The sequence below is a fragment of the Schistosoma haematobium genome, chromosome 4 (genome assembly GCF_000699445.3).
Source record: "Schistosoma haematobium chromosome 4, whole genome shotgun sequence".
NCBI classification, from domain to species: Eukaryota; Metazoa; Platyhelminthes; class Trematoda; order Strigeidida; family Schistosomatidae; genus Schistosoma; species Schistosoma haematobium.
This window is the reverse complement of record NC_067199.1, coordinates 38,563,655-38,590,317: the sequence shown is the minus strand read 5'-3', so window position 1 is coordinate 38,590,317 and position 26,663 is coordinate 38,563,655. Positions and strand designations below refer to the sequence as shown.

Sequence of the window (26,663 nt, the reverse complement as noted above, 5' to 3'; positions counted from 1 at the left end):
GCAGCAGCAGCAGCAGCAGCAGCAGCAGCAGCAGCAGCAGCAGCAGCAGCAGCAGCAGCAGCAGCAGCAGCAGCAGCAGCAGCAGCAGCAGCAGCAGCAGCAGCAGCAGCAGCAGCAGCAGCAGCAGCAGCAGCAGCAGCAGCAGCAGCAGCAGTAGTAGTAGTAGTAGTAGTAGTAGTAGTAGTAGTAGTAGTAGTAGTAGTAGTAGTAGTAGTAGTAGTAGTAGTAGTAGTAGTAGTAGTAGTAGTAGTAGTAGTAGTAGTAGTAGTAGTAGTAGTAGTAGTAGTAATATCACAAATTTATGAAACTTGTATAAACTGAATCTTGTTAATTAAGAAATCACAGATATTTGACACTTTAATGAATCATTCTGGATCCAATAGATTACTATTATTATCATCATCATCATCTTTGTATACATAACTTCTAACAAAGATTGAAACTTCATTTTTGTCATAGAGTAATTAATTACCTAGAAGTTTTGTAATTTATGTAAACACTATGAATATCACATTGTAATAATACAAGTCGTCTGTATGAAATTCGGTTATATTTGTAATTGTCAGTAACGGTATGGTTAAAAGATAAACAATAATCGATAAATATTTGTGTGACTGTTACAGTATTTAAGATATTAGGGAAAGAAGTGTAGTTATATTTTTTTAGATTGTTGCGAAGGATATAAAAAGAATGGAGACTGGTTTACATGTTATCAGAATAGAAGTGCTCAATGTAGTCAGCGATATATGTATTTTTGTTGTTGTTGCTGAAATCAATTATTGAATTGATTATAGAAAATTTCTTGATTTAGTCTCAATAGTTAAATACAACAAGGCTTAGATTGATATCATGAATGGACCAATGTTAGACTACCATTGGAAATCTGGAAGTACTGGATGGCCATCTCACCCTAGTATGGGACTCATCAGCAGTACACATATACTATCTCGCACACGGGATTCCAACTCAGGACGTTTAGTATCACGCGTGAACGCTTAACCTTTAGACCATTGAGTTGGCATCCAATAGTGTTAATGTCTAACTTTGACCAATTAACGATATTGCGCCACGGTTCACTAATGTCTTCAGTCAGTAAATGCCTCACAATAGACACGGTTGAACTCCACTGGTCGCTGCTTCTCACTAGAACTCCAGGAAATACCTCTTGGAAACCGTCACTAGTGAGCATATGATGATTATAATCAGTGAACGGTTTATGTGGAGATTGTAGTAACTTAATAATTCAATTAATGTGTCAACTGAAGCTAAACCACCATTGAAAACCTGAAAGCACTAGACACCCGTTTCGTTCTTGTATGGGACTCCTCAGCAGTGCGCATCCACGATCCCGTGACCGTGCATTATAATCTTAAAGCTTCAGTGAATCTGGCTTCGAATATCCCGTTCCTCATTTTCTTGATCTGTGATAATAATTTCTATCTATTTATTATCAATTAAATACATATCTTACTAATTAAGGAAATATATTTTTTCCTTGTTAATATTCAGGACTTAATTTTAATCAATCTTCGTTGAAATATATGCATCCAGGGTGAACTGCCTCGATATTACTAATTCATAAGTGAATAACATTTATATGTGTTCAACAGTAAAAGTATTTTGGTTGGTTCAGTAATTACAATCTGTTCATTGAATAGCGTATGTACCAGATGACAACATTGAACGCTTTTGTATTTTTCATTGAGTGCATGTACCTGTGTCTTATTTAACTAGATGATATACTTATGTAGTAAATAATAAGACAAGTGGGGAAAATCAAATGTATTTGAACATAAAATTACAGAATATCTTAATAGTCTGAGAATCGTACAGTAAAAACGTTAATCAATTGTCTCCAGCTTGCCTGTTTCTTTGCAATCAATCAATCAATCGTCTCAGACTTCACTGTTCCTTCGTTCCTATACCAATTGCTTTCTGTTCCCATTCTTTTCTTCTCGATATTCTTGATCTTCTGTTGCCAGACATTCTATTCCTGACTAGCGCTGTATACTACTTATATCGATATAAGTAGCAAACACCACACATAGTTTAATGTTTTAAGTTTCATTCAAAATATTTTTCATATGTTAACAACGTTTTTGGAAGTTAATCATATAAAAAATACTGATGACAATAAATCGAATAATACCAGAGACTATTCATCTTACAAATTCGTTATTCATAGATATTCCTCCTGAGAAAACCACATTCATGAATTAAAGGAATCTAGCTATACTGGCTGGAACAATCGTCCCTCAAGGTCCTACCATGCCAGACAGGTCGGTTGAAGAACGTCAAGCCTAAAAGCAGCAAACTCAAGGTCCAAAGGCGAAGTCCTACTGCTAACTGTACAGAGGTGTGACAGAAGTAAGGTGTTTCCTTCAGACAACCAGCATAACAGCGATGCTGCCTTTCTAGAAGTAGGGGTAGGGTTAGAAAAGGTCGACCCATAAAAATGCACACCTCGCCTTATCCCACGGATATCCATCTCCAGTGGTAAGGTCTCAACAAGTACGGGGCTAACACAAATATTACTCACAGAAAGGTCGTGTGTTACCGGCCTCAAGCAGTTGTCCCTTGGGCACTGCGATCACACTCTCAGGTCACCAAGACCACCTCTAATCCAATTTCCTTTTCAGATACCTCCAGAAGGACCCTTCCACGGTGTGAGCAACCGTGGAATTACTCACGTTATTTCTTGAAGTCGTCAGTTATTTCTGAAACACACAACCTTCATATATGAATTATGATTATTATTGAAAATCAAATTACTTTGTGTTAAGTAATAAAACGTTACGTTTCTCTTTTAAATCATCAAATGATTGTAATATAAAAAGGAATAATATGTCTAGAAGTACAATATACATCAACTATTACATAATTTATCAATGAAAAGCTACCATGATCTTGTCACATCACTAATATCATCAACTTCATCTGACAAAATAAAAATAATGAACATTCATTCACACATGATTACCTTTTTATATTAAACTGAAAACAGCACTAACCAGATGAGACAGCTTTTTAGACTTGGAGATTATTATGATTATGATTTACATTTGGTAAGACTAATGAAATTTCAGTGAAACTTAATTAATAACTTTTTGGAATAAAAATAGTAGAATTAAGTTGACAGTATTGGTAAGTCTTGCAAATTGAACACTATATTCGTTTTCTAAGCTATTCTGTAACCCCCAAGCTAGAACTATACAGCGACCTGAACAACGAGGGAGAAGACGCAAAGTATGCGAGAAGTACTTTACTCCAAGGTTCATTTCGATACAGAAAATATAGGGTTTATATAATATTTTAAATGTCTTTGGGTTACTCGAAGATCCTGGAATGCTACCAAACATAGTAGCAGCATAGCAACCAGTCAATCAGAACCTGTACATGTCACGTTTCACTTCCTTGATATTTCTGGCTAAAACTTCAAGTGAACTCTGATTGGACGAAACGCTTCTTAGTGATTCCTGATGCTTGCTTGTCTTTTGCGAGAAATTTTCTGGATCACCCCAACAAGTATCGACTAGGTTTAAAACGATATTAGTTGTTCTCAAAAAGTGTTTGATGTATTTCAATTAGATTCTACAAAAGATTAGTCGCAGTATATAGTAGCTTTCATTCTTCCAGGTATTTATTATGCTGATAATTTGTTGATGAAAGCTTCCAGCTGAAGAAAACTGAAGTATTCAAATTATAATTTGATGAATGTTATGACATTTAAATTAACAGATAGTTTGTTTAGCACATGATAACAAAAATATGTTGAATGATGAATCAATTAAAACTAGAGCATCATGAGAAAGCTGGACGGCTATTTCATCCTAATATGGGACTACTCAGTAGTGAGCACTCACGATCCCACCCGCTGGATTCGAACCCAGTACCTATCGGTCTCATGAGCGAACGCTTAAACTTTATGCCATTAAACCGGTATTCAATGGTATTAATGTCTAATTTGAACCAATTCATTTAACATGAAAAACATAACTAACTGAAATAGTATTGTTGTTTATAAAAGTAACCTAAAATCTTAATCAATCAATCAATCAATTAGAAAAACACAGATATTTAATAGAACATTTTGTGAATTAATGAGTAATTAACACAATTGACAAGTCTCATGTTTACATGATGGATATACATAGAATGAATTTCAGTATCATTATTTAGTTAGTTTAAATGAACAATTTAGGCGCCTTTTTCAAGTATTTAATTGATTTAGATTCAATTAATATTTTAAACTTAATGGTTAATATTATAATTAAAAATGGATAATGGTTAATAGTGAAATTCAATTTGATGCGTGTTTCGTCCTATTTAAGACTTGTCAGCTTGTTAGATTCCGAGAAACATAATGAATAATAACCTTGGGATCCATTTTATGGACCAATATTAAATGTATATTTCTTATTGTATAATTGTTAAATAACTAAACTATTCATATTTATATTCCTCTTATTATAAACTTTATTTTGACTTATGAACTATTATTATACGATTTGCCATTCTTGAATTATGCCCTGTCTATTAGTCACTGCCTGACACATTCACAGCCACATTTGACCAAATCTTTACAAATGTTGTTTTCTATTTAATGGTACGTTGTGGTCTGTTTGATTGGTGTATAAACTCAGTATGTTTGAAATATAAGGATTCATATTGCAGAGGCTGAGATTGGTATTCTGGACTTAACTGGCTGGACTAGATGGAAAGCAGGACCAATCAGGACCCTAGGCTACTCGCACGTGTTTTATGCATCCTTGGTCCGATCGATAACTCTCTGCTTCTGATTGTCGGCTTTGAGCCATAGCACAGCTAGATATACCTTCATCTCAGAGTTTATGTTTACTTTGGGACTCGAACCCCAGTACCATTCACTTCAAATATCACCGTGTTATACACTTATTTATTGAGAGTCCTGATAGTCACTTGTTTGTGCAATGGGATGAAGTTTAAATTCACTTGGTATTCTTTACTTGAATTTTCCAATTGACTGATCAATTTTAATCCTAAACATCAATAGGAAGGTTCAAGTAAACAATATCAAGTGAATTTAACAGTTAACATTTGCTGTTGTGAAAAAGAATTGTATTTCAGAAATTTTTTGTGGAATATTAAGTAAATTGAAGTGTTGGGTAAAATAAAATCATTTAACCACTGTATAACATAAAGCAAAATAAATTTACTATTTTTTTTAGCTAGTCTGTTCACTTGTAAGTGATGCTCACAATTAGCGAGTTATGTCACTACTTACTTATTTACTTACGCCTGTTACTCCTAATGGAGCATAGGCCGCCGACCAGCATTCTCCAAACCACGCTGTCCTGGGCCTTCTTTTATAGTTCCATCCAATTCTTGTTCATTTTTCTCATGTCTATCTCCATTCCCCGGCGGAATGTGTTCTTTGGTCTTCCTCTTCTCCTTTGGCCTTGAGGATTCCATGTGAGGGCTTGTCTCGTGACGCAGTTGGGTGCTTTCCTCAATGTGTGTCCTATCCACTTCCAGCGCTTCTTCCTGATTTCTTCCTCCACTGGGATCTGGTTTGTTCTTTCCCACAGTACGTTGTTGCTAATAGTGTCCGGCCAACGGATCCGAAGTATTTTGCGTAGACAACTGTTAATAAACACCTATATTTTCTGGATGATGGCTTTCGTAGTTCTCCAGGTTTCCGCCCCATACAGTAGAACTGTCTCGACATTTGTATTGAAAATCCTGACCTTGGTGTTGGTTGACAGTTGTTTTGAGTTCCAGATGTTCCTCAGTTGTAAATATGATGCTGTTGCTTTGCCGATCCGCGCCTTCACATCTACATCAGATCCACCCTGTTCATCAATGATGCTGCCCAAATATGTAAAGGTTTTTACATCTTCCAAATCTTCTCCGTCAATTGTGATTGGATTGGTGCATTCTGTGTTGTATCGGAGAATCCTGCTTTTCCATTTGTGTATATTGAAACCTACTGCTGCTGAGACTGCTGCCACGCTGTTCGTCTTCTCCTGCATTTTTTGTAAGTAAACTCCATAGTTAACCACAATAACGTGGTTTTTTTGTAAACATTTTTTTTCTTTTTTATTAATTTTCTTACATTTCAAATAGATTTCCTTAATTAATGATGAAGAAAAAAAACGACAATAGAAAAACAGAAAAACAACATTCAATAGTCTCTTTTATATCGTTTCTTCTTCTTCTTCTTTTTTCTCTTTTTCTACCTTTTTCATTATTATCAAACAAAAAGTAGAGTAAGTACATCAAAAGGATTTAATCAACAAATAAACATTTTTTCCCGTCAAACAGAACGTACACATTAGTGTGTGTGTGTGTGTGTATGTACGTTGTGGGTGCCTGTGGGTACGTGTGCGTGTGTATGTGTGGGTACGTGTATATATATAGATATAAGTAATATAAATAAGTTTGAATAAATTTTAGTGTTTAAACTTTATTAAAACAAGATTGACTTGTGGTAAGCATATAGATCTCTCTTTATATATATATATATATACCAACGTTCCACAGAGTAAAGTAGAGAGACTACTTTTGATATGAAAATCATTTATTGATTCAATCAATATATACATATAAGAAATGAAGTTAGCTGACAACAATCAGCAATAATATAATTATGTAATAATTAAAACTAGAAGTTAATATACTAAGATTTCGAATATGATAGTAGAAAGAGAGAGGAAGATAGAGAGAGGGGGAAGGGAGAGAATAAGTTCTTGAAGATTGTACAAACTTATTATGGTCATTTATACTCAGGAAAAGTGGCTGTAATATTTTGAAAATTTCAATGAATAACGTTTGAAACGAACGGTACTGGGTTCGAATCCTAGGATGAACATCAACTCTGCGATGCACGTACATCCAGCTGACGAGTCCAAAATAGGGCGAAACGCACGTCCTGCTTTCCACCAGCAGCCACCATCCATCTTTGCTTAGAATGCTTGTGACTTAAGGCTATACCGAAGCAATCTGCACAGGATGCACATATACCAACAAGTGACTGATCAATTTCAGTCCTAAATAACAATGGGGAGATACAAGTAAAAACAACATCAATTGAAATAAATGATAATAATTAATCTAATAAATTCTCATCGATTATTGTCAACGCTTGTTGATTAGTTGATAAGTATATGTTTTAAGTTATCCCACTAATCTAAAGCTTAATCGCTTATAGGGATACCTAAAGGTTTTGGGTTCGATTTCCAGTGGGGTCATTGTTAGGGAGTCTTGTACTATGATGAAACACCTGTCTGGTGATTCCAGCTCTTTAATGATTGTCTGATTACGGTCACTTAGTGTTGAATATTAGCTCAGTAGCTTGTGTTCAGTACTTTATTATCATAAATGATAATGAACAGTGTAGTGACATAACGGATGCAGCTGGAAGATCTAGATTTCGCAGATGATCTGGCTCTTCTGTTGCACACGCAGAAACAAATGCAGGAGAAGACGAACAGCGTGGCAGCAGTCTCAGCAGCAGTAGGTTTCAATATACACAAATGGAAAAGCAGGATTCTCCGATACAACACAGAATGCACCAATCCAATCACAATTGACGGAGAAGATTTGGAAGATGTAAAAACCTTTACATATTTGGGCAGCATCATTGATGAACAGGGTGGATCTGATGTAGATGTGAAGGCGCGGATCGGCAAAGCAACAGCATCATATTTACAACTGAGGAACATCTGGAACTCAAAACAACTGTCAACCAACACCAAGGTCAGGATTTTCAATACAAATGTCGAGACAGTTCTACTGTATGGGGCGGAAACCTGGAGAACTACGAAAGCCATCATCCAGAAAATATAGGTGTTTATTAACAGTTGTCTACGCAAAATACTTCGGATCCGTTGGCCGGACACTATTAGCAACAACGTACTGTGGGAAAGAACAAACCAGATCCCAGTGGAGGAAGAAATCAGGAAGAAGCGCTGGAAGTGGATAGGACACACATTGAGGAAAGCACCCAACTGCGTCACGAGACAAGCCCTCACATGGAATCCTCAAGGCCAAAGGAGAAGAGGAAGACCAAAGAACACATTCCGCCGGGGAATGGAGATAGACATGAGAAAAATGAACAAGAATTGGATGGAACTATAAAAGAAGGCCCAGGACAGCGTGGTTTGGAGAATGCTGGTCGGCGGCCTATGCTCCATTAGGAGTAACAGGCGTGAGTAAGTAAGTAAGTAATGGAGTTTAGTTCGTTTCCGTTTTTTTGTTTTTTTTTGTTATTTTTTAAAGTGAGAAGAAACACTCAGACAATTTACCTGTAATATTTAACTGTTTATCATAATGAATAAGTTATTGTTATGTATTAGTTGTATCACATTACTTACGCCTGTTATTATTCGTGGACGAGCATAAGCTGCCAACCAGGACTCTACATTTAAACCTGTTCTGGGAAATCTTTCCCAGTTGTTTCCAGTTACTATTCATCGTTTTTATATCTGATACTATTTTCCAACGTAATATATTGTTTGACCTTTCTTTTCCCTGTTTCTCTTCAGGATTCCAAATTAAGGCTTAACTCGTGATCATTTCTTCAATGTATGTCCTATTCACTTAGAACGTCTTTTTCTAATTTTCTCTGTAGCTGGAAGCTGGTTTGTCCTTCCCCCTCCATTGAAGGCTATTGCTGATAGTATCCGGTCAAAGAATATTGAGTATCTTGTGTAGACAGTTATTTATAAATACTTATATATTTTTGATGTTGGTTGTAGTAGTTATCCAAGTTTCAGCTCCATACAGTAGAACTGTCTTGACGTTCGTATTGAAGATTCTGACTTTGATATTGTGTTGAGGATGTTAGATACCCAGAACTCATTTGGAAAAGGTCCTGATTTTGTAATTTTATCCTGAAAATTTGAATTTTATTTTTTCGCGCCGAGAGACGCTTAGTTGACTTACAGCTTACATTTCCCACTCAGAAACCCTTGACTGTCATAAGTTGACGGACCTTTATTAGTACGCTATTTTGTGACTCTCCCAAGGGATTTTCTATCATTGTATAAATGAGCTTGATTTGTGTGCTTAGTGACCTCGTATTTTCTGGGTGCTTGTAGAATACATTCTCTACGCCTCATCAAGACTTCTTGATCTAGTTAGCAAGGTCACGGACAACGGATTAGGATAGCTTATCGTGTCATTATATCTTTGACCTTCGTTCCGTTTACCGAGTAAGGTGAACTTGTAATACCATTCATATCATATTGGTTGAAAGTTGTTTTGAGTTATATATGTTCTTTAATTGAAGGAAGTAGTAGTAGATCGTAACAGTACAAAAATGTTATGACTCGTATACAAATGTATGGAAACAATAACTCTTTAAATTTTAGTAGTCTATAGTTATTGACTTACAATGAGCAAATATCGTGTAATCTATCTGATTAACAGAAGTAAATTGGTATTATTCACTATGACACCATTATTCTCTGTTTATCTATATCTAATAGTGTTCATGGATTTGAAGATGAACATATTTTGTTACATTATTTCTCCTACTACATATTGTAGTACCCAACTCAATCACTGAACAGTTGCATAAGCTGTTCAAGTCAGATTTCTTTATATGAAGGTTGTTACTTCTCATATAATAAAAGAAACTTTCAATTTCAATAAAGTTTAAACTTCAATTAATTTTTGAATGTCATCAATGAAATAGTTACCTAATTGGTTTGCTGTAATAAAAGTCAGTTATCGAATACTAATCAATCTTATAGAGCTCTTCAATTAACTGTATTGTTTGAGAATCGCCTTTTATTTTTGAACGAACTAATACAGATATGATGATAGAATGTATATTCGTATATTTATAAATATACAATCATACTATAATTAGAGATGGATGGTGATTAGCAGTGGAATCCAGGACATGCGTTTCGTCTTATTCGGGACGTTTCAACCGGACTTACTTTCATCCCACAGTTGATATTCCCTCCGAGACTCAAACCTAATACTGTTTGCTTGAAACTCCATCGTGTTTTTCATTCAGCTACTGAGTCCTGATAGCCACTAGCTTGTGGTCAAGTTTAAATTCATTTTGTATTTTGTTTATTTGAATTTTCCCACGGATATTTAGGACTGTAACTGACCAGTCTCCTATGAGAATATAAGGATTCTGTAAGGATCGCTTTGATATTGTTCAAGTCACAAGCATTCTAAGCAAAGATGGATGGTGGCCAGCACTGGAATCCAGGACACGCGTTTTATTCTATTTGGGACTCGTCGACTAGAGGTACCTGCATCTCGGATTTGATGCCCACTCCGGGAATCGATCTCAGTGCCGTTCGCTTCAAATGTCATCGCATTATCCACTCTACTACTTAATCCATAAAACCATTTACTTGTGCTATAGGGTGAAGTTCAATTCATCTTTTTATTGGTACATCCGTCTGACAAGTCCCAACTAGGACGAAACGCTCGTCCTGGTTTTTATTGCTAGTCACCATTCATCCCTGCTTATAATGCTTGTGAACTAGGACAATATCGGGACAATCCGCACAGTATGCACATATGCCTTTAGGAGACTGATCAATTACAGTCCTCATTGTCATTGGGAAGATTCAAACAATCAATATAATAACGATTTATAATCATACTACTTTCAAAAAATCTAGTAGCTGGATTAAATTAACATAATTTATTGTGACCACCCAATTCTAACCTTAATTTATTAAAACAATTGATTTCGCATGAACTTTGTATTTATTGACCGATAAAAGAAAAGACACATTTTTTATAATAATGGGCTAGTCAGAGTAGTTATCATTGAAAGCCTTTTAAAAGCTACGCATAGGGATTAATACAAACCTCTTCAGTTTTATACTTAGTAAAGTTCGAGTGATAAAAGCTATGTAGTTCAGTCAAAATTAGTATAATTGCATTTTGCATATCAACTACGAAGTGGCAATTTAACATATAGCCAATCTATAAGCTCAATCACGATACTCATGAATGCGTGGATGACCAGTTAGTTTATCTTTATGTATTTTCTGCAACGGAATATTCAATGAAGTATTTTATGATTATTATTAAGGATTTGCTACAGCTTCTGTCAGGTGACGCATTAAGTCCATTAATAAAGTATGTAATAGCTTGTTAGATTATTGACTGAAAACTATGAATGATTAGTACAATTAATTTCAACTTGTCTAGCCATAAGATTTACTCAATTGAAGCAATAGTTTTCTTAGCATAACTGCAAGCATATAACCGTTTACACCGCCCTAAATTTTTTAAAGTTAACTTAGATATGAGTAGATTCAAAATTATTCAATCAAATTCTTCTCGATTGATCTCCTTCTTCTAAGTCTAAAATGCAGCGATTTGGATGACTCTCCCGGTCCCCCACATTGTACGAACATTCCATGTACTTAAATTAATGGTTGCTCTGGTTGTCAGACGGGACATCAGTCTCGTGACTTCCGAATAAACTTGGCTTTCATCATGAGGCGTCATAAATCTTCTAACTGAAGACCTTCTCACTCCCAGGGCAGAGTTTAAATGGGTTAAATTATTTTTCCTGATTAGCGTTTTTTAGTGAGTTAGTTTTCTACAGGACAGGATCGCTAACCCAATATCCAACCATCCTTCTTTATCCGGGCTTGTAACCGGCAGTAGCCCCAGAGGGGCTGCAGGTGGAGTTGTAAGTTCCAATTATATTTCAAAAATATTTATCCCAGATAGTAAAATGATACAGAAAATGTATGTTATTCAGACTTTAACTTTGAGAAAGTTAACTCTTAATCTCAAAAGTATAAAATTAATAATTTCAGAGTTTCTCCTGGACAAATTCAACAAACGGATCCTAATGGGATTCTGTTAATTCACTAATATAAAGGAATCGGTTAAAAATTAACCAGATTATGAGTTTTCCCAGGTCGTTTCTGTTATAACTTACGGCCTTTTGCCCTATTAATATATAACGTAATGATACCACCAATTAGAGAACGGTGACTTATCGACCAGACCAATGACTCATAAACCCATACGAATAGTCTAGAGTACTTATCGGTCCTTCTTTCTATCTAGCCCTGCTTTTTGAATCCAGAACACCAATCCCAGTCTCCGCGATCGATATGAATCATGCATTCGAATATACAGGGTTTATATACAAGCCAAACAGATCATATCACACCATAAAATAGAAAATAACATTGATACAAGACCAAGCCAAAAAGTGGCTGTGATTGTGGGAGATAGTGATTGATAAACTGGGCATAACTCAAGAATGGTAAATCGCATAATAATAGTCTATGGGTTAAAATAAAGGTTATAATAAGAGAAACATGAATAAACATAGTCTTGTCCTATTATGGGCCATCCAGTGCTTCCAGGTTTTCCATGGTGGTCTAGCTTCAATTGACTCATGATGTCAACTGTTGAAATTACTACAATCTCCACAAAACCCATTCTGATACTAATCAACATACGATCACTAGTGACTGACTTCAAGAGTTATATCCTGGAGTTCTAGTGAGAAGCAGTGACCAGTAGAGTTCAACCGGGTCAGTTGTGAGACAGTAACCCACTGATGTCATTGGTTGATGTGTCGCTCAAATTCGTGGATTAGTTGAAGCTAGACATTAACACCGTTGGGTGCCAGCTCAGTGGTCTAGTTGGTTAAGCGCCAGGCGCGAGACTGATAGGCCCTGGGTTCGAGTCCCGCGGGGCGGGGTCGTGGATGCGCAATGATGAGTAGTCCCACAGTAGGACGGAACGGCCGTCCAGTGCTTCCAGGTTTTCCATGGTGGTCCAGCTTCAATTGGCTCATGATTTCAACTTGTGAAAACACGTTTTATCAATTTTTTAAAATTATAATAACATTATGGGAATACTGGATCAGATTCAGAGAAATTTATTTAAGCTGTGACCAATGAAGTTTAATCCGTGTTGGGTAGAGACAAGTATTGACTTCTGACAATGGATGAATGGTTGTGCAAGATCATGGATCGATTGAAGTTAGACATTAACACTGTTAGATGTTTGCTCAGTAATCTACGGATTAAGCGTTCGTGAGAGAGACCAAAGGTCTTGTGTTCGAGTCCCGTATGCGGGATCGTGGATGTGTATTGTTGAGGAGTATTTTGATACTGCCTCAAAAATAAGCTTTCCATTTGCGTCGTTAACTGTTGTGATTTCACTTTTCATTAATACATTATTATTAATTTGGATAATGTATTAGTTATAATAAGCTGTGAACTTATGTTACTGACATATAACAAAGTAACTTTTAAGTTTGATAAATCTAATCCACTGACTTTTTATTGTTCTGATACGTAGAGAAGTGGGAAATTTTTTATGAGCGAATCGGAATTTGAATGTACTTTGTGCTAGAGTTATAAGCATAAATGTTAATGACATAAGCGGGAAATATGAGAAATAAACATTAAGGGTGATAGTAACAGGTAGTTTTTGAGTTTTTATTCAAGCTAAATTCACTTACACCTTTTTTTACAAACATTCTTTTCATTTCACCTTATTCCACTTTTACATTTAGCGGACGATAGGTACGTCTCATTCTCTACCATAATTCTCCTTCTTATCCCACTCATTTTCCGTGTTTTGTTTATACTATTTGCTAACTATTCAGTAACCAATTTCATTCGTAATAATTTCAGAACGTATTGTGTAATGTCGGTCAATCAGTCAGCTACAAAGTAGGACCAGGTACATATATTGCATCGGTCCAAGTTGCCACACTTCATTAGCACAACAAGATGAACACCGGATTCATAGAAGTAATAACTTCAATGGTGGTAATGTATAAAAGAAAGTGTATAGGGAGTTAGTTTGTAAAAAGAAAGATAAAAAGTAATTTTAATCTTATGACATAAAGTGTATACACCTACGCCATTGTGATCGATTCTGAGTCATTTCACCCAGGGTCTCCAACCAAGGAGATTGTGTAGTGTAATGTATGGTATATATTTATTGTCATGTAATTTTACTTATTAATAACACTTACTTTATTAACCCTTGTTATGACATTCTCTCAGCATTTGTAACAATTACTTTCAGTTTTTGTGCACTTTTTGAGTTTTTGTTAAAGAACACAACAGCGTCCATATTTTTGTGCTCTTAATATCTCGGTTGATTAGGTGATAGTTACCAATGATATTTAACACGATTAACAGCGGTCGTTTGAACTAACGTCCATGCAATTATCATCTGTAGCACTTCATTCTCTATATATAGAGACGTTTAAATCACCACAAATACTTTGTGAATTTAGGTTTATAATTAATTTACATATATTTTGCAATAATGGAGATGTTTTGATAAGTCGCTGTTTTTCGACATTGAATTTTGTGTATCACTGCTTTATGATTAGAAACTTGTATTTATTCGGATATCTAGGAATGGTCATTCATAGTGTATGTTTTCAAAAACAATGACGAGTATTAAAACTTTTTTCAATTCATAAGTACTTCATATGATTTCTAATTTGTCAGAGGGGTTTTGTGGATATTATAATAAGTTAGTAGTTGGATTCATGAGTCAATTGAAGCTAGTCCACCATGAAAAATCTAGAAGTAAGGATGGCCGTTTCATCCCCAGGTTAAGCGTTCGCGAAGATTGGAAGTAAAACTTGTTTGGTTAATCTTCTTAGTTTGTCGATCACTTGGAAATTCGAATACAGGAGACTGCTAAAGGAGTTAGGACGCGGTCAGAAATCGTTTTCAAGTGCTCATACACCAGACTTGTCATTTGCGATTTACAAAGTCAAACTGTGGTGAACAGAACACAGGCGGGGACAATCGAATGTATTTAACACAAAACTACAGGACTTGTTAATAAAATCTAACAATCATAAAGTAAATGATTAATTTGCAAAATGTCCATCAATTGTCTCAAAATGACTTGAACTTCATTGTTCTTGTATTTTCATACAAATTGCATCCTGTTTCCATTCTTTACTGTTCGATCTGCTTGTTTCTCTGCTGCCAGACCTTCCATTCACGACTAACATCATATACTACTTATGTCAATACAAGTAGCACACACCACAAAACTACTTACATTCAACAATACCTTTTAGAATGACTTCAACAGAAATCTATTTCATACGTAATCCGAAATTTAATGTGAATCATATGTTAATATTTCAAAAAAATGATCATAATCTGTTTCATTTGAGTTGAACGTGTTTAATCTAATCTCTTATTTCAGTACACAAAAATGATAGATTTAGACGATTAGTAACTACATCCAGATTATGAAAATTGAAAGCTCTTTAGAAAAATCATGTGGTTCACATCTTTTCTAAAATGATCTTGAATAAATAAGCTCTGTGTCATCAATATTTTCTTAGATTAATGTTCAGTTTCTATAGTCAATATTTATGGAAAAGTAACAGATGTAACTGTAATTTTGTCAAATTCTCTATGAGACAAAACCTCGTATTTAGCAAATCGTTGTTACATCAAGTTAGAAAGATATGAATCTGGTAACCATGGAATTCGGGTTTGAAAAGAGACTTTGTTCTACAGTACAGGTGATTATGCATATTGTTATGCAATGTTTAGTTCCGTAGTTCTTTTTTGACTCATTATCATATCTGAAGCTCTTACGAGTACAAATCATTCCCAACAACTGAAAGTTGGATTTCCTGATAAAAACTAATATATAGTATGACTTGATCTATATCGATTTTCCATCAGATTATAAGCTAAACATCTCATTGATTGTGAACAAAAAAATCATTCCAAAGAAGCTTTGCTGTATATGTGGAAGACTGTAAATATAATAGTTTTGTAGGTTAATAACTTAAATCAACGACAACCACTTGGAAACTCATCTCAACCGGCTCGGAACACAATCAAGAAACAAGATATTTCAAAGGTAGAATCATAAAACGTCAATTGAATTTACATTGGCAATGAAGGAAAACTAAATCAGGAAAATGCAGTGATGATAAGAGAAACTAGACAACTGTTCAAATGTATCATGGAAAAAATTATTGGAAGTTAGCTGCTGATTAATACTATTTCGGTAAACATGGAGCCATGATCCACTATCAGTCCGGAAGATTGAAAAGATGACTAGTATACTTTGAGAAGAGCACTTAAGCTAGTCTCCAATTACTAATATTCTCAAATAACATTAATGAGTAATCAATATGAGTCCTTTAAATCTTAGCGAGATTGAAATAGTCATAGGTAAGTCGGATTGAGGGAGATCAGAATAACCTAGTGAATTAAATACAGATGTCTTTGTGAACAGCTATCCAGTTCAAGAAGTTGAACTCAGTGAAATAATAACTTGAGAACTGTAATTGGCATAATCTTGTCCAACTGGTCTTGATAAACAGTTGTCTGAGTTCCTAATAAAAGACGCAAATTCTCTCGTGATAACCACAGAGGAATCGTTTTGATTAACATAATATTTATATAACCGCTATCTAAAATCAACCGATGGTTAAATGAAGCTCATAAGTAACGGACATGCGTAAATCAAGTCAGTTTCAGACATAATAGTGGGTGTAATGACCAAATCTTTATCTACTGACAGGTTTAGAACATAAATATGAATAACGAACCCCACTGTGTTCATATTTGTAACCTGAAAGATGGACTTAATTGCGCTGATTGAGAGGACTTGTGATAGTAGTAGTGATTAAAGAGTATAGTTAAACAGCACGTAAAATTATTAGAATCTCTTTACTCGAATATTAGCAATCAAGTCAAAGCTTATAAAGAAACGACATCATACGTGGCAATCTGAAGTGGTAATTGTCAGAGCTATTCACTATCTCCTCTTTCATTTCATTTTGTTATTGATGTACTCTTCGAAATAAAAGTGTTACACAAAGATCCAGAAACTGATCTCTTTTCTGAAGATTCACTTAGTGTCTTAATGTATCCAGATGACATCAATGAGAATGCTGAAAAAGGTACTAGGTAAGGATGGCAAATCGATTGATGAAGTAGTGAAACTTCATCAGTTGAGATGGCTGGGACACGTGTTACGTATGCCCAACGACCGACTGCCTCGACGTGCTATGTTCAGTGGTATAGGAGTAGGTTGGAAGAAAGCTAGAGGCGGCCAGACCAAAACATGGCACAAGTCGATGAAGTCACTGACAAGTGGACTGAGTCATGTTGGTAGGTGTAGACTACCTGGTTGGGGACCACGAGATGATAGGAACCGATGGTTAGAGACCCTGAATGACATGGCTCAAAATCGTTTGCAATGGCTCAGGTGCATCCACTCTTTGTGTCCTCCCAAATTCTAATCTTCTGAATTCTTCATGTCCCTTTTTTCCTCTCTCTAAATTTATTTCACTGGATTATGCTATTTGAATAACATCTTCCAGCCCTAATCTTTCCGATTACTTCTTATACTCTCGCTACCTCTACCACTACGGGATTTGAATCGACCACTGCATGTCTGTGCTAATGTGATGTGGCAACTCGAACTAATGTACGTACGTACATACGAAGTTCTACGTTGTTACTGACTGACTAGGTCTAGTCGTATCATATCTTAAACTTTGATGTAATAGACATAATGTTCGTGTCTCATAAGGGATATGAATATTGTAATCCAAATACATTCAATTGGTAAATCATTATTGGGACAAGAAAAACAAATATTAGAGTTTATAGCATGTCACTGTCAACATATATCATACAAATGTAAATAAGATTGACATAAAATATAAATAGACGTGTGACTAGCTTATTATTAAAATTATGATTAATACACGAATGAACAAGTACAATTAAAAAAACAAAACAAAAAGGTAGCAGACGACTATTTTTCTTCACAAAAAGTCGAAAGCAAAATAAATTTAACAAATAAAACTTTAAGCAGAAAAATTAACCAAGAAAAAAAAACTATTTTTATTAATGTAGAATAGAAGGAAGGTAAAAGAGAGAAGAGAGAGACAAAATCACATAGCAACACGAAAAGTATAGATTACATGTAATATAGGCTTTTATTTAGTTAGAAAACAAATTACATTTTCCCAATTAATTAATATGAAACAGAATGAATAAATAACTGACACTTATGATAAGTTAACATTCAAGAATAGCACTACCTTATGATTAAAATAATATGAATTATTATTATTATTATTACGTTTTAGAAAGGGAACATATATAATAAGTCTAATTTATAGAAGAAAACAGAGTAAAAACAAATATACTCATGTGTACACATAGTTACCTACATAGATTATGACAATAATGAATCCATAATGTTGCAATGAATCATGCCTTATAACAAACTGTACTCCATGAGAAAAGGAAAACAAATAAAACAATTCAAGCTAAACATGAGTAAACAAAAGGTTTATATATATATGGATATATAGAAAATTACTTTAAAAAACTTCGAAAATGTCTTGTACACAGAAATTTTTGGAGAAATGAACAAACTGTCGGTTTGCAAGAAAGAAAGAAAAAAAATAAAAGAGAAAATTCAACAATACTAAACATATTTCATATCTATCATAATGCTTAAAAAGTAAGATCAACTAAAGCAACGAAAAAGAATGTTACATTACAACAATTGTACGAGTGTAAATGAATACAACATTCAAAAAGCAATATATATATATATATATATATATATATATATATATATATATATATATATATACCCATTTGTATATTCAAACTAATGTGTATGTATATGAGAGCAAGTGTAATACATAACATCATTGTGAATTGAATTACAATCGGAAGTAGTCTACTCATTATTACTTCTTTTTTTATTTATTTAAAAATTAGTATCTATCGAAAATCGAAGGCGGGGGGAGGGCGGAAGGAAAGTTGTGATGATATTAAAAAAGCACAACTGACTCTAAAAAGGGGGTGTGCATTTCTTTTCTTTTTATCAAAAAAAAAGACAACAATAACTGAATTTATAATAGTTATTATCAATATTATGATCATTATGGGAATCATGAATGTGATGAGGAAAAAAACAACACAAATGATGAAAACAATAATATATTCATGATGACATAACTGTTTTCAACAAACTACTCCATAAAATTATACAATTTACTTAACAAAATGATGATAATGATAAGCAGAATGAATGAGTTCAAAGAGTGGTAATGAATTTTATTTTTCCAATGATTATTAAGTGTAAACACACAAACACATACACACACACACACACAATAAGCATTGATGACTGACTACTGATTGTTTAATATTCTTCACAATGAAGATGAAATATAAATAAACAGTAGAAAAAGAATAAAAAAAACAGAAACATTCTTTTTTTTTTGGAAAAAAAAACGTATTAAACATTTATGGCATTTGTTTATGCTAGAAGCATTTTCTCTTGGTCGATCATATTGTCGGCATCAGTTAATAATATTATAGTAAATGCTTTGATTTCATTCCGTTCAGTTTATTGTTCACTTTAAAATCATTCATTAAAAAGAAGATAGGAGAACTTCAAGAAGACAACGTAAAATTGTACACACATATGGATATATATATATATATATATATATATATATATATATATATATATATATATATATATATATATATATATATATATATATGAATTTCTTAACAAAACGACTGATTAGTTAAAATTCAGAAAACAAACAAGACAAAGAAAAATGGGTGATAAAAACGATACCGTTTGAAATAACTGTGTATTGCTGATGTAGCATGAGTTACTTGTTACTTTTTTATTTATTCAAAAACACTGTCAGAATCAACGAATTCTATTTGAAAAAAGGAATGGAGGAAATTGGGATTTAAGTTTAAGAATGTAAAGAAACATGGTTTATATTTATGTTAGTTTAATCAACCTTATTATTCATGAACAGTTAGTTCACCATTGACACTTATAGATTACTAGTATTTGATTATATGTATCTTCGAAACATTACACGTGTACGTTAAGACCAAGGTACTATGTAAAGATGGTAAGTCAGTTTATGAGGCAGTGCATCTTTACCAATTGTGGTGGTTGAAATATGTATGACATACTACATTTACTGCCAACCGATATGTGAGGTGTATACTAATGTGCTAGTAAATTACAAGACAGTTAGGAGAAGCCAAATTAAGACGCACCATTATTCCATGGTCATTTATTATCGGCTTGAGCTGTGTACATAGGTGTAGACTACCTGGTTAGGGTCTGTGTGCTTATTATAATCAATAGTTATAGATAATGGATGAAGTAGCTCGAAAGTTTCCACATGAGTTCGGATTGATTCACTCTTTGTCTTCTTTCATTCGATAAACTCATACTTTTTGCTCTACTTGTATTAGCTAAGGTTGATGCTTTCGACTACCACTAATATTGGTACTAAGTCTACTGCTCTGAGATTTGTCTTGATAATTAAATCTTGCTGTATGAAGCTTGAGTCGATGAACTATTGTCCCAAGTTATACGTCGTTTATTGCTAACTGATTATTATTATTGTTATTATTATTATTATTATTATTATTATTATTGTTTACGCATTTTTTCATGTTGTAAACACTTTACTTCTGAAAAGGTAGAAAATTATTACTGAAATTTTTCACACTATAATAAATGATTCTCTAGTATACTAAATTGGTTTTTCTGTTCACTTTATTATAACAAAATTTAGGATAGGAAACATGGTAAATGATAAACTGATATACGATTTTGTCATAAGCTTTTATTCTATTTAGCTCTTTAACGCTCAATAACTCAAACTTCAAGTGAATTGTGTCAATGTATATAATACATAGAATGAAACTTCTTTCAGCAGAATTGTCAATGATTGGAGATTATCCGCTAACCAGTTCAAATAGAAAGCTTAGAATACTCGGTCTTATAAATTTCCATTGTTGATTTGCACACAAATGTGTAGAAATATCGCAGCCGCCAACAAACTTATGAAGAGAATGAATCAGGATATATAAGTGGTTACTGAGGTATTCGAGAAGTTTAGAATAAACAATGACCAAAAACTGTATCTTTGTTTCATGTTTACTAAATATAACTGATGTATTTGATGTGATGATTGGGGAAGTGTTGGATTAATTGACTCTTGAAATATAGTAACATTAGTTTAAATTTCGACTAAACTTAATCCAATCCAGAATTATTTACAAGTGAAATTTCTGTGGAGCATTTTCGTTACATAATTGGGAGCGCAGAGTTCACGCTATACCGACTACAAGCATCTGACTAGTGTTCTTCAAGCTAAGTATGGTAACTGCTAATCATTAAAGAAATCAGACACTTTGAACTTATTTTTTAATTAACTTCCGATATCCAGTATGTTGAAAAGCAATAAGAATAAGGTGGCAGATGTAAGATCAAGCCTGCTCATAAATTCATCGCATAATGATGGTTCCGACTACATAGAGTTCGCGAAATTGTATAAAACTGATAAAGAACCAATGAGATGAAAAATAACACAAAAGTACCACAGCGAAACTGGAAACTATTCGGTTTATGGATTCATGTGAAGTAATCTGCAATATGTTTACAGAAACCGCCAACTTCTGTATTTCTAGCAGTAAGGGGACAAATAATCGATAAGCTGAATCGCATCTCACATCCTTAGGCTAACCTTTATTTGCGATAGGGCACTACGTCAAGATTAAAACTAACTAAGCAGGTTTGGAATAATATCAAGTATAATTGAACTTACCAACTTTGTAATTGACTCACCTAAGTGGTTTGCATCATAGACGTTAATTGTAGTTGAGCTTCAGTTAGCCTTAACTTTTCTCTTAAGTTAAATAACTCTTGTTCATTAAGTAGAAACTTACTAGGGTCCTGCTTTTTGTTTATACTGATTGAACATGAAAACTAGTTAAAGTGTAGAGAAAGTACAAAAACAAGGAAGAAACAGATATGAGAATTAATGACGTTATTCAATATGATGTTGATGAATGAACAATAAATCTGTGAAAAATAACCCGGTATCATACTTGTAAGTTGTATTCAACACATATTGTGCACTGTTGTAGTCCCACACTCGAAAGAAGCAACTGTCCATCGCTCTTTGGCTTTTAATTGTATCCAAACTGAGATTATTCTGTGACAACTTACAAATTAGATCGATTTACATGAAATCACTTCAACTAGTATGACATCCTACTAGATGACTAATATCCAGAGTCGCACTACAATAGATTAGCATGTTAATTTGATCTATGAACATTTGTGAAATAATTCCACACTTCAGAAGTGGAAAATGTTAATATAAGACTAAAGTGAAGTATAAGCTAAAATATGATACACCTATCAACTGAATTAAAACCATTAGTCAATTTACTAAACCTAGCTGTGTATGGGATTTGATTTTGGTATAGCTTACACAAATGAAAAATTCATGCACGACACTGTTGATGACGATCAACATTCGCGTCGCTGTTTGCTGTTCAAAAGAAATATTTGTTTTAAATAAAAATGTACCAAAATGACCGCGTGACATCACCGATATTAGTAGACTATAACAAAAAAATGTCTTTGACCATCTGGTATCCAAAAATGCTCAAAATGTCGCAGGCTCACCTGATGAAGGTAAGGATTGTGTTCAGTGAAAGTAGCTTTTGTTAAGCAGATTAAGTTTTTTGGCAATGTTATACATTCTTATACTATGGGAAGCATAAAAATACAAAATTGGTTCACACAAAAATCGTCTTTTTTCAGTTAGTCATACTGATAAGTGTTAAATAAAGATAACAAGAGTGTCAATAAATTCAAGTTAGATTGATTTCCTATGCCTATTAGAAAAAATCCTGATTTTTTGCATAATGGATCAGTTGAAAAAAGTCTAACGTAACTGAATTTTATTTTCATACTATGGTGTAGTTACTAATGGCAGAATACTACCGGTCAGAAAATAATGGGGATTGTTTAAAAATGAATAAAAACAGATAACAGTTTTGTTTAGTTTAAATGAGCTATCTAGCGTTGACATTCTATACTAGCTATAGGTAAGTGTCTAACCTCTGACCTAACTGAATACCAATAATGCGACGACCCCTTACTAGAACTACTGGAACTCATTTTGAATATGGTCACTCGTGAGTATTAACCACTGGAATCCAACCAAATAGTCAAGAAGAAATGCTCTTATAGAGAGTTCCGGGCTCCAAACGTACACTGAAGAGGAATCTCAAATTCAGTCAGTCAGTAACAACGTAGAACTTCGTACGTACGTACATCAGTTCAAGTTGCCACACCACATTAGCACAGAGATGCAGTGGTCGATTCAAATCCCATAGTGGTAGAGGTAGCGAGAGTATAAGAAGTAATAGGGAAGATTAGGGTTTGGAGATGTTATTTAAAGAGTATAATACAGTGAAACAAATTTGGAAAGAGGAAAAAAGGGACATGAAGAATTCAGAAGATTAGAATTTGGGAGGACACAAAGAGTGGATGCACCTGAGCCATTGCAAACGATTTTGAGCCATGTCATTCAGGGTCTCTAACCATCGGTTCCTATCATCTCGTGGTCCCCAACCAGGTAGTCTACACCTACCAACATGACTCAGTCCACTTGTCAGTGACTTCATCGACTTGTGCCATGTTTTGGTCTGGCCGCCTCTAGCTTTCTTCCAACCTACTCCTATACCACTGAACATAGCACGTCGAGGCAGTCGGTCGTTGGGCATACGTAACACGTGTCCCAGCCATCTCAACTGATGAAGTTTCACTACTTCATCAGTTGATTTGCCATCCTTACCTAGTACCCGTTTCCTAACAAAAAATTAGAAAACAATATATATCTATTGAGCCGTAATTTTTCATGTTGTAAACAATCTTTAAGAATGTGTAAACTATTGGATCGGGTAAAAAACAAGATATCAAAAATTTTTAAGTCTGATAACAATGTCTTTATCTCCATTCACTTACATTACATAAGCCGTTTCTTCAAAAATGCTGCTTATTAATAAACTTTAACAGGATTCAAGAAGTACACGAATGTTGATTAATTATTACTTTCGTTAAAAAAGATAGTACTGTTAGGTAATCAAACGTAAATATCAAGAAATCCAACCAGATTTAAGTTTCGTGCTATTCAATACTTTTCAGTAAAGTCTACTCGTAATTTTTAAGGAACTGATGCTCTCAGTGGGACCCGAACCTATGTCAACCAGCTTCATACTGAGGTATTCAGGACCTTCTGTAAGACTTAGATATTTATGGCTAATTGATTGTTGTCTAGTGGTCAATGTCATGTTTGTCTAGTCCTTTAGTATTAATTAAATTTAATGGATTATGAAGATAATTTTCAATATAACTTTAGATTATGTTCGAGTTCAATGAACCGATTACTTTAGAACAATTAGTGATATCATATACATTATAAAAAGAATTCAACTATTATATGTACGGACTCAATGTCAAATTGTGCACACAAAAAATTTTTTATCTTAACTTACAGTTTGTTTATTTTGCTCATTATTATCGTTACTACCAGGACTATTCATTGATGAAGTAAATATTGTTGTATTTTGTTCTATACCAGTTGAATTATTATTATTATTACGCAATTGTAAATTCATAATGAACAAACGAAGATGTGCAATTTCCATATCATTTTGTGTTAAACAAGAATTAATCCAATTATCTAATGAATGAATCAATCGTATACACAATTGAATATGTTCATTTAATTCATAATTTTGAATCATTTGATGATTATTTTCATTTAATAAATTTGAAATATTATTTAATTGAGTATATAATTCTTTAATGAATGCTGAAGTTTGTGAAGATTTTCTTAGAATTATACTATTGTTATTATTATGAGTATTATTATTATTATTATTAATATTCATTTCATTTAAATGACCATTTGTTAATGTTGGATTATGTTGAATTTGTATAAATTGATCCATTAAATCACTATAACGATCTTGAAATGCTTTCAGGAGATTACGTACAGCAATACAAACTGGTGAATTGCATGAACCAACTGGAATCTATATTTGTAATTAAAGAAAGCAAAGAGGGCATAAAACATGAGTTACAAAATAAAAAATACAATAAGAAAAAAGAATTTAATGAGATATTTAGCTTTTTAGAAGTTATATTAATGAATAAAATAATGATTAACTTATTGTTATGACTTCAACATAGTTTATATTCGCTTATTAATCGGATGTTTAAATTATATAGTCCAGTGATAAAGAGTACGCATTAAGCTAGCTAATACAGTGACCCTTGATTCGATCAATAACAAAAGGATAGCCAATAATAATAACTGAAATCCAAACGTCTGTTAGTCTATACAGCTATTTACATTCCCGATAATCAACCAAAATGCCTAGACAATAAACCAATTTACTTTTAATTAACATTACTTAAAAACTCACAGGATTATATATAACAATTAGATAACCACAACACACCACAAATAGTTTGTATATAACCAGATCATAATAGGTGAGACAAAGCTGAGTACTAGGTGCTTGACTAATTAATGGTAATTTATGGATCGTAAATTAATATATATTTCAGTAGTTTTATTGAATTAAATGAAAGCTTATAAATAAAACAACATAAAAAAAAATAATTACATGATAAAAATAGGGATAATAATTCACCATAGAATAGTTCTAAAAGTCTCATTTTTCCCAATTCTTTGTTTATGTCTAACATATAAAAAAACATTATCAGAACTAAATAAATATCGTACTGTGCTATAGTTAGTTTACAGTTTTCAATCAGCTGACCTAATATTGTTATTATATTGAAGTACATGTATACATACACTAACAAGCATCATTGGATCTTTGAATAAAATACAAAAAAATGGTTAAGATTGTAGATTGTAATTTTAAACTGAAATCAACCAGTAATCAAAAAAAAATTCTTTTTGTCCTGCCATGAAATCTTTCAGAGAAGCTTATACTTCATGTATTTTACTAAGTTCAATGACGATTATTCATACCTCTAGAGCATATTATTTCTAGAGAGTTATGCTATGAAACTACATTGAATCATCTTGTATGGATAGTTTTTTCTATGAACATAAAGACAAGTGAGGAAGCGACAAACCTATTTTATACTGTATATTTTTCAATGGTTGTTATCTTATTATTTATAGTGTAATGATAATCTTTAAATATACTTAGAATTAATATCAGATGGGTCTTGTGGATATTATAGTAATTTCAATGGTTAGGATCATGAGTCAGTTGAAGCTAGACCACCATGGAAAACCTGGAAGCACTGGACGGCCGTTTCGTTCTATTGTGGGTGTAGTCCCACATTGAAAATACTTAGAATTGTTCATTTCATTGAGAATAAAACTTTATAATAACTGATATATTTGTTAATCATTAATACAGTTGGCATATTGTGTCATTTACCACTTAGTGTACAAAATATATATTAAAGAACTTTGAACCATGTAAATGAGAAATTGACTTTAAAAGTAACAAGTTGATAAAAAATCGGATAAATTAACCAAACATTATCTTAAAATGTAGATTATTAAATAGTCTCTCCATATTGGTTAATCATCCATCTTACGATAAAATATTGGCTGTGATAATCACAAAACTTAGTTGATTAGAATAATGAAATAAAATAATCGATATTTTTCGTTTCAGATTGGTGTGATTAGCTTTATTATCAACGTCTTAGTTGGACTAATATAACGAAAAACAATATTAACAAGAGAACAGTCTGGTAAGGACAAGGGAATAAATTAG

General features: G+C 33.5%; 1 protein-coding gene across 1 annotated transcript in view; it reads right to left on the bottom strand.

The window, feature by feature from the left end:
* Positions 1-21,657: 21,657 nt before the first annotated feature.
* Positions 21,658-26,663, bottom strand: part of MS3_00010966 (uncharacterized protein) — a gene marked incomplete at both ends in the record, with an annotated part of 44,360 nt that continues 39,354 nt past the window's right edge. Inside the window, 2 exons of the mRNA XM_051219381.1 lie at positions 21,658-21,798; positions 24,384-24,926. Of these exons, the coding sequence (XP_051066934.1) occupies positions 21,658-21,798; positions 24,384-24,926 (684 nt within the window). The remainder of the gene's footprint in view (positions 21,799-24,383; positions 24,927-26,663) is intronic.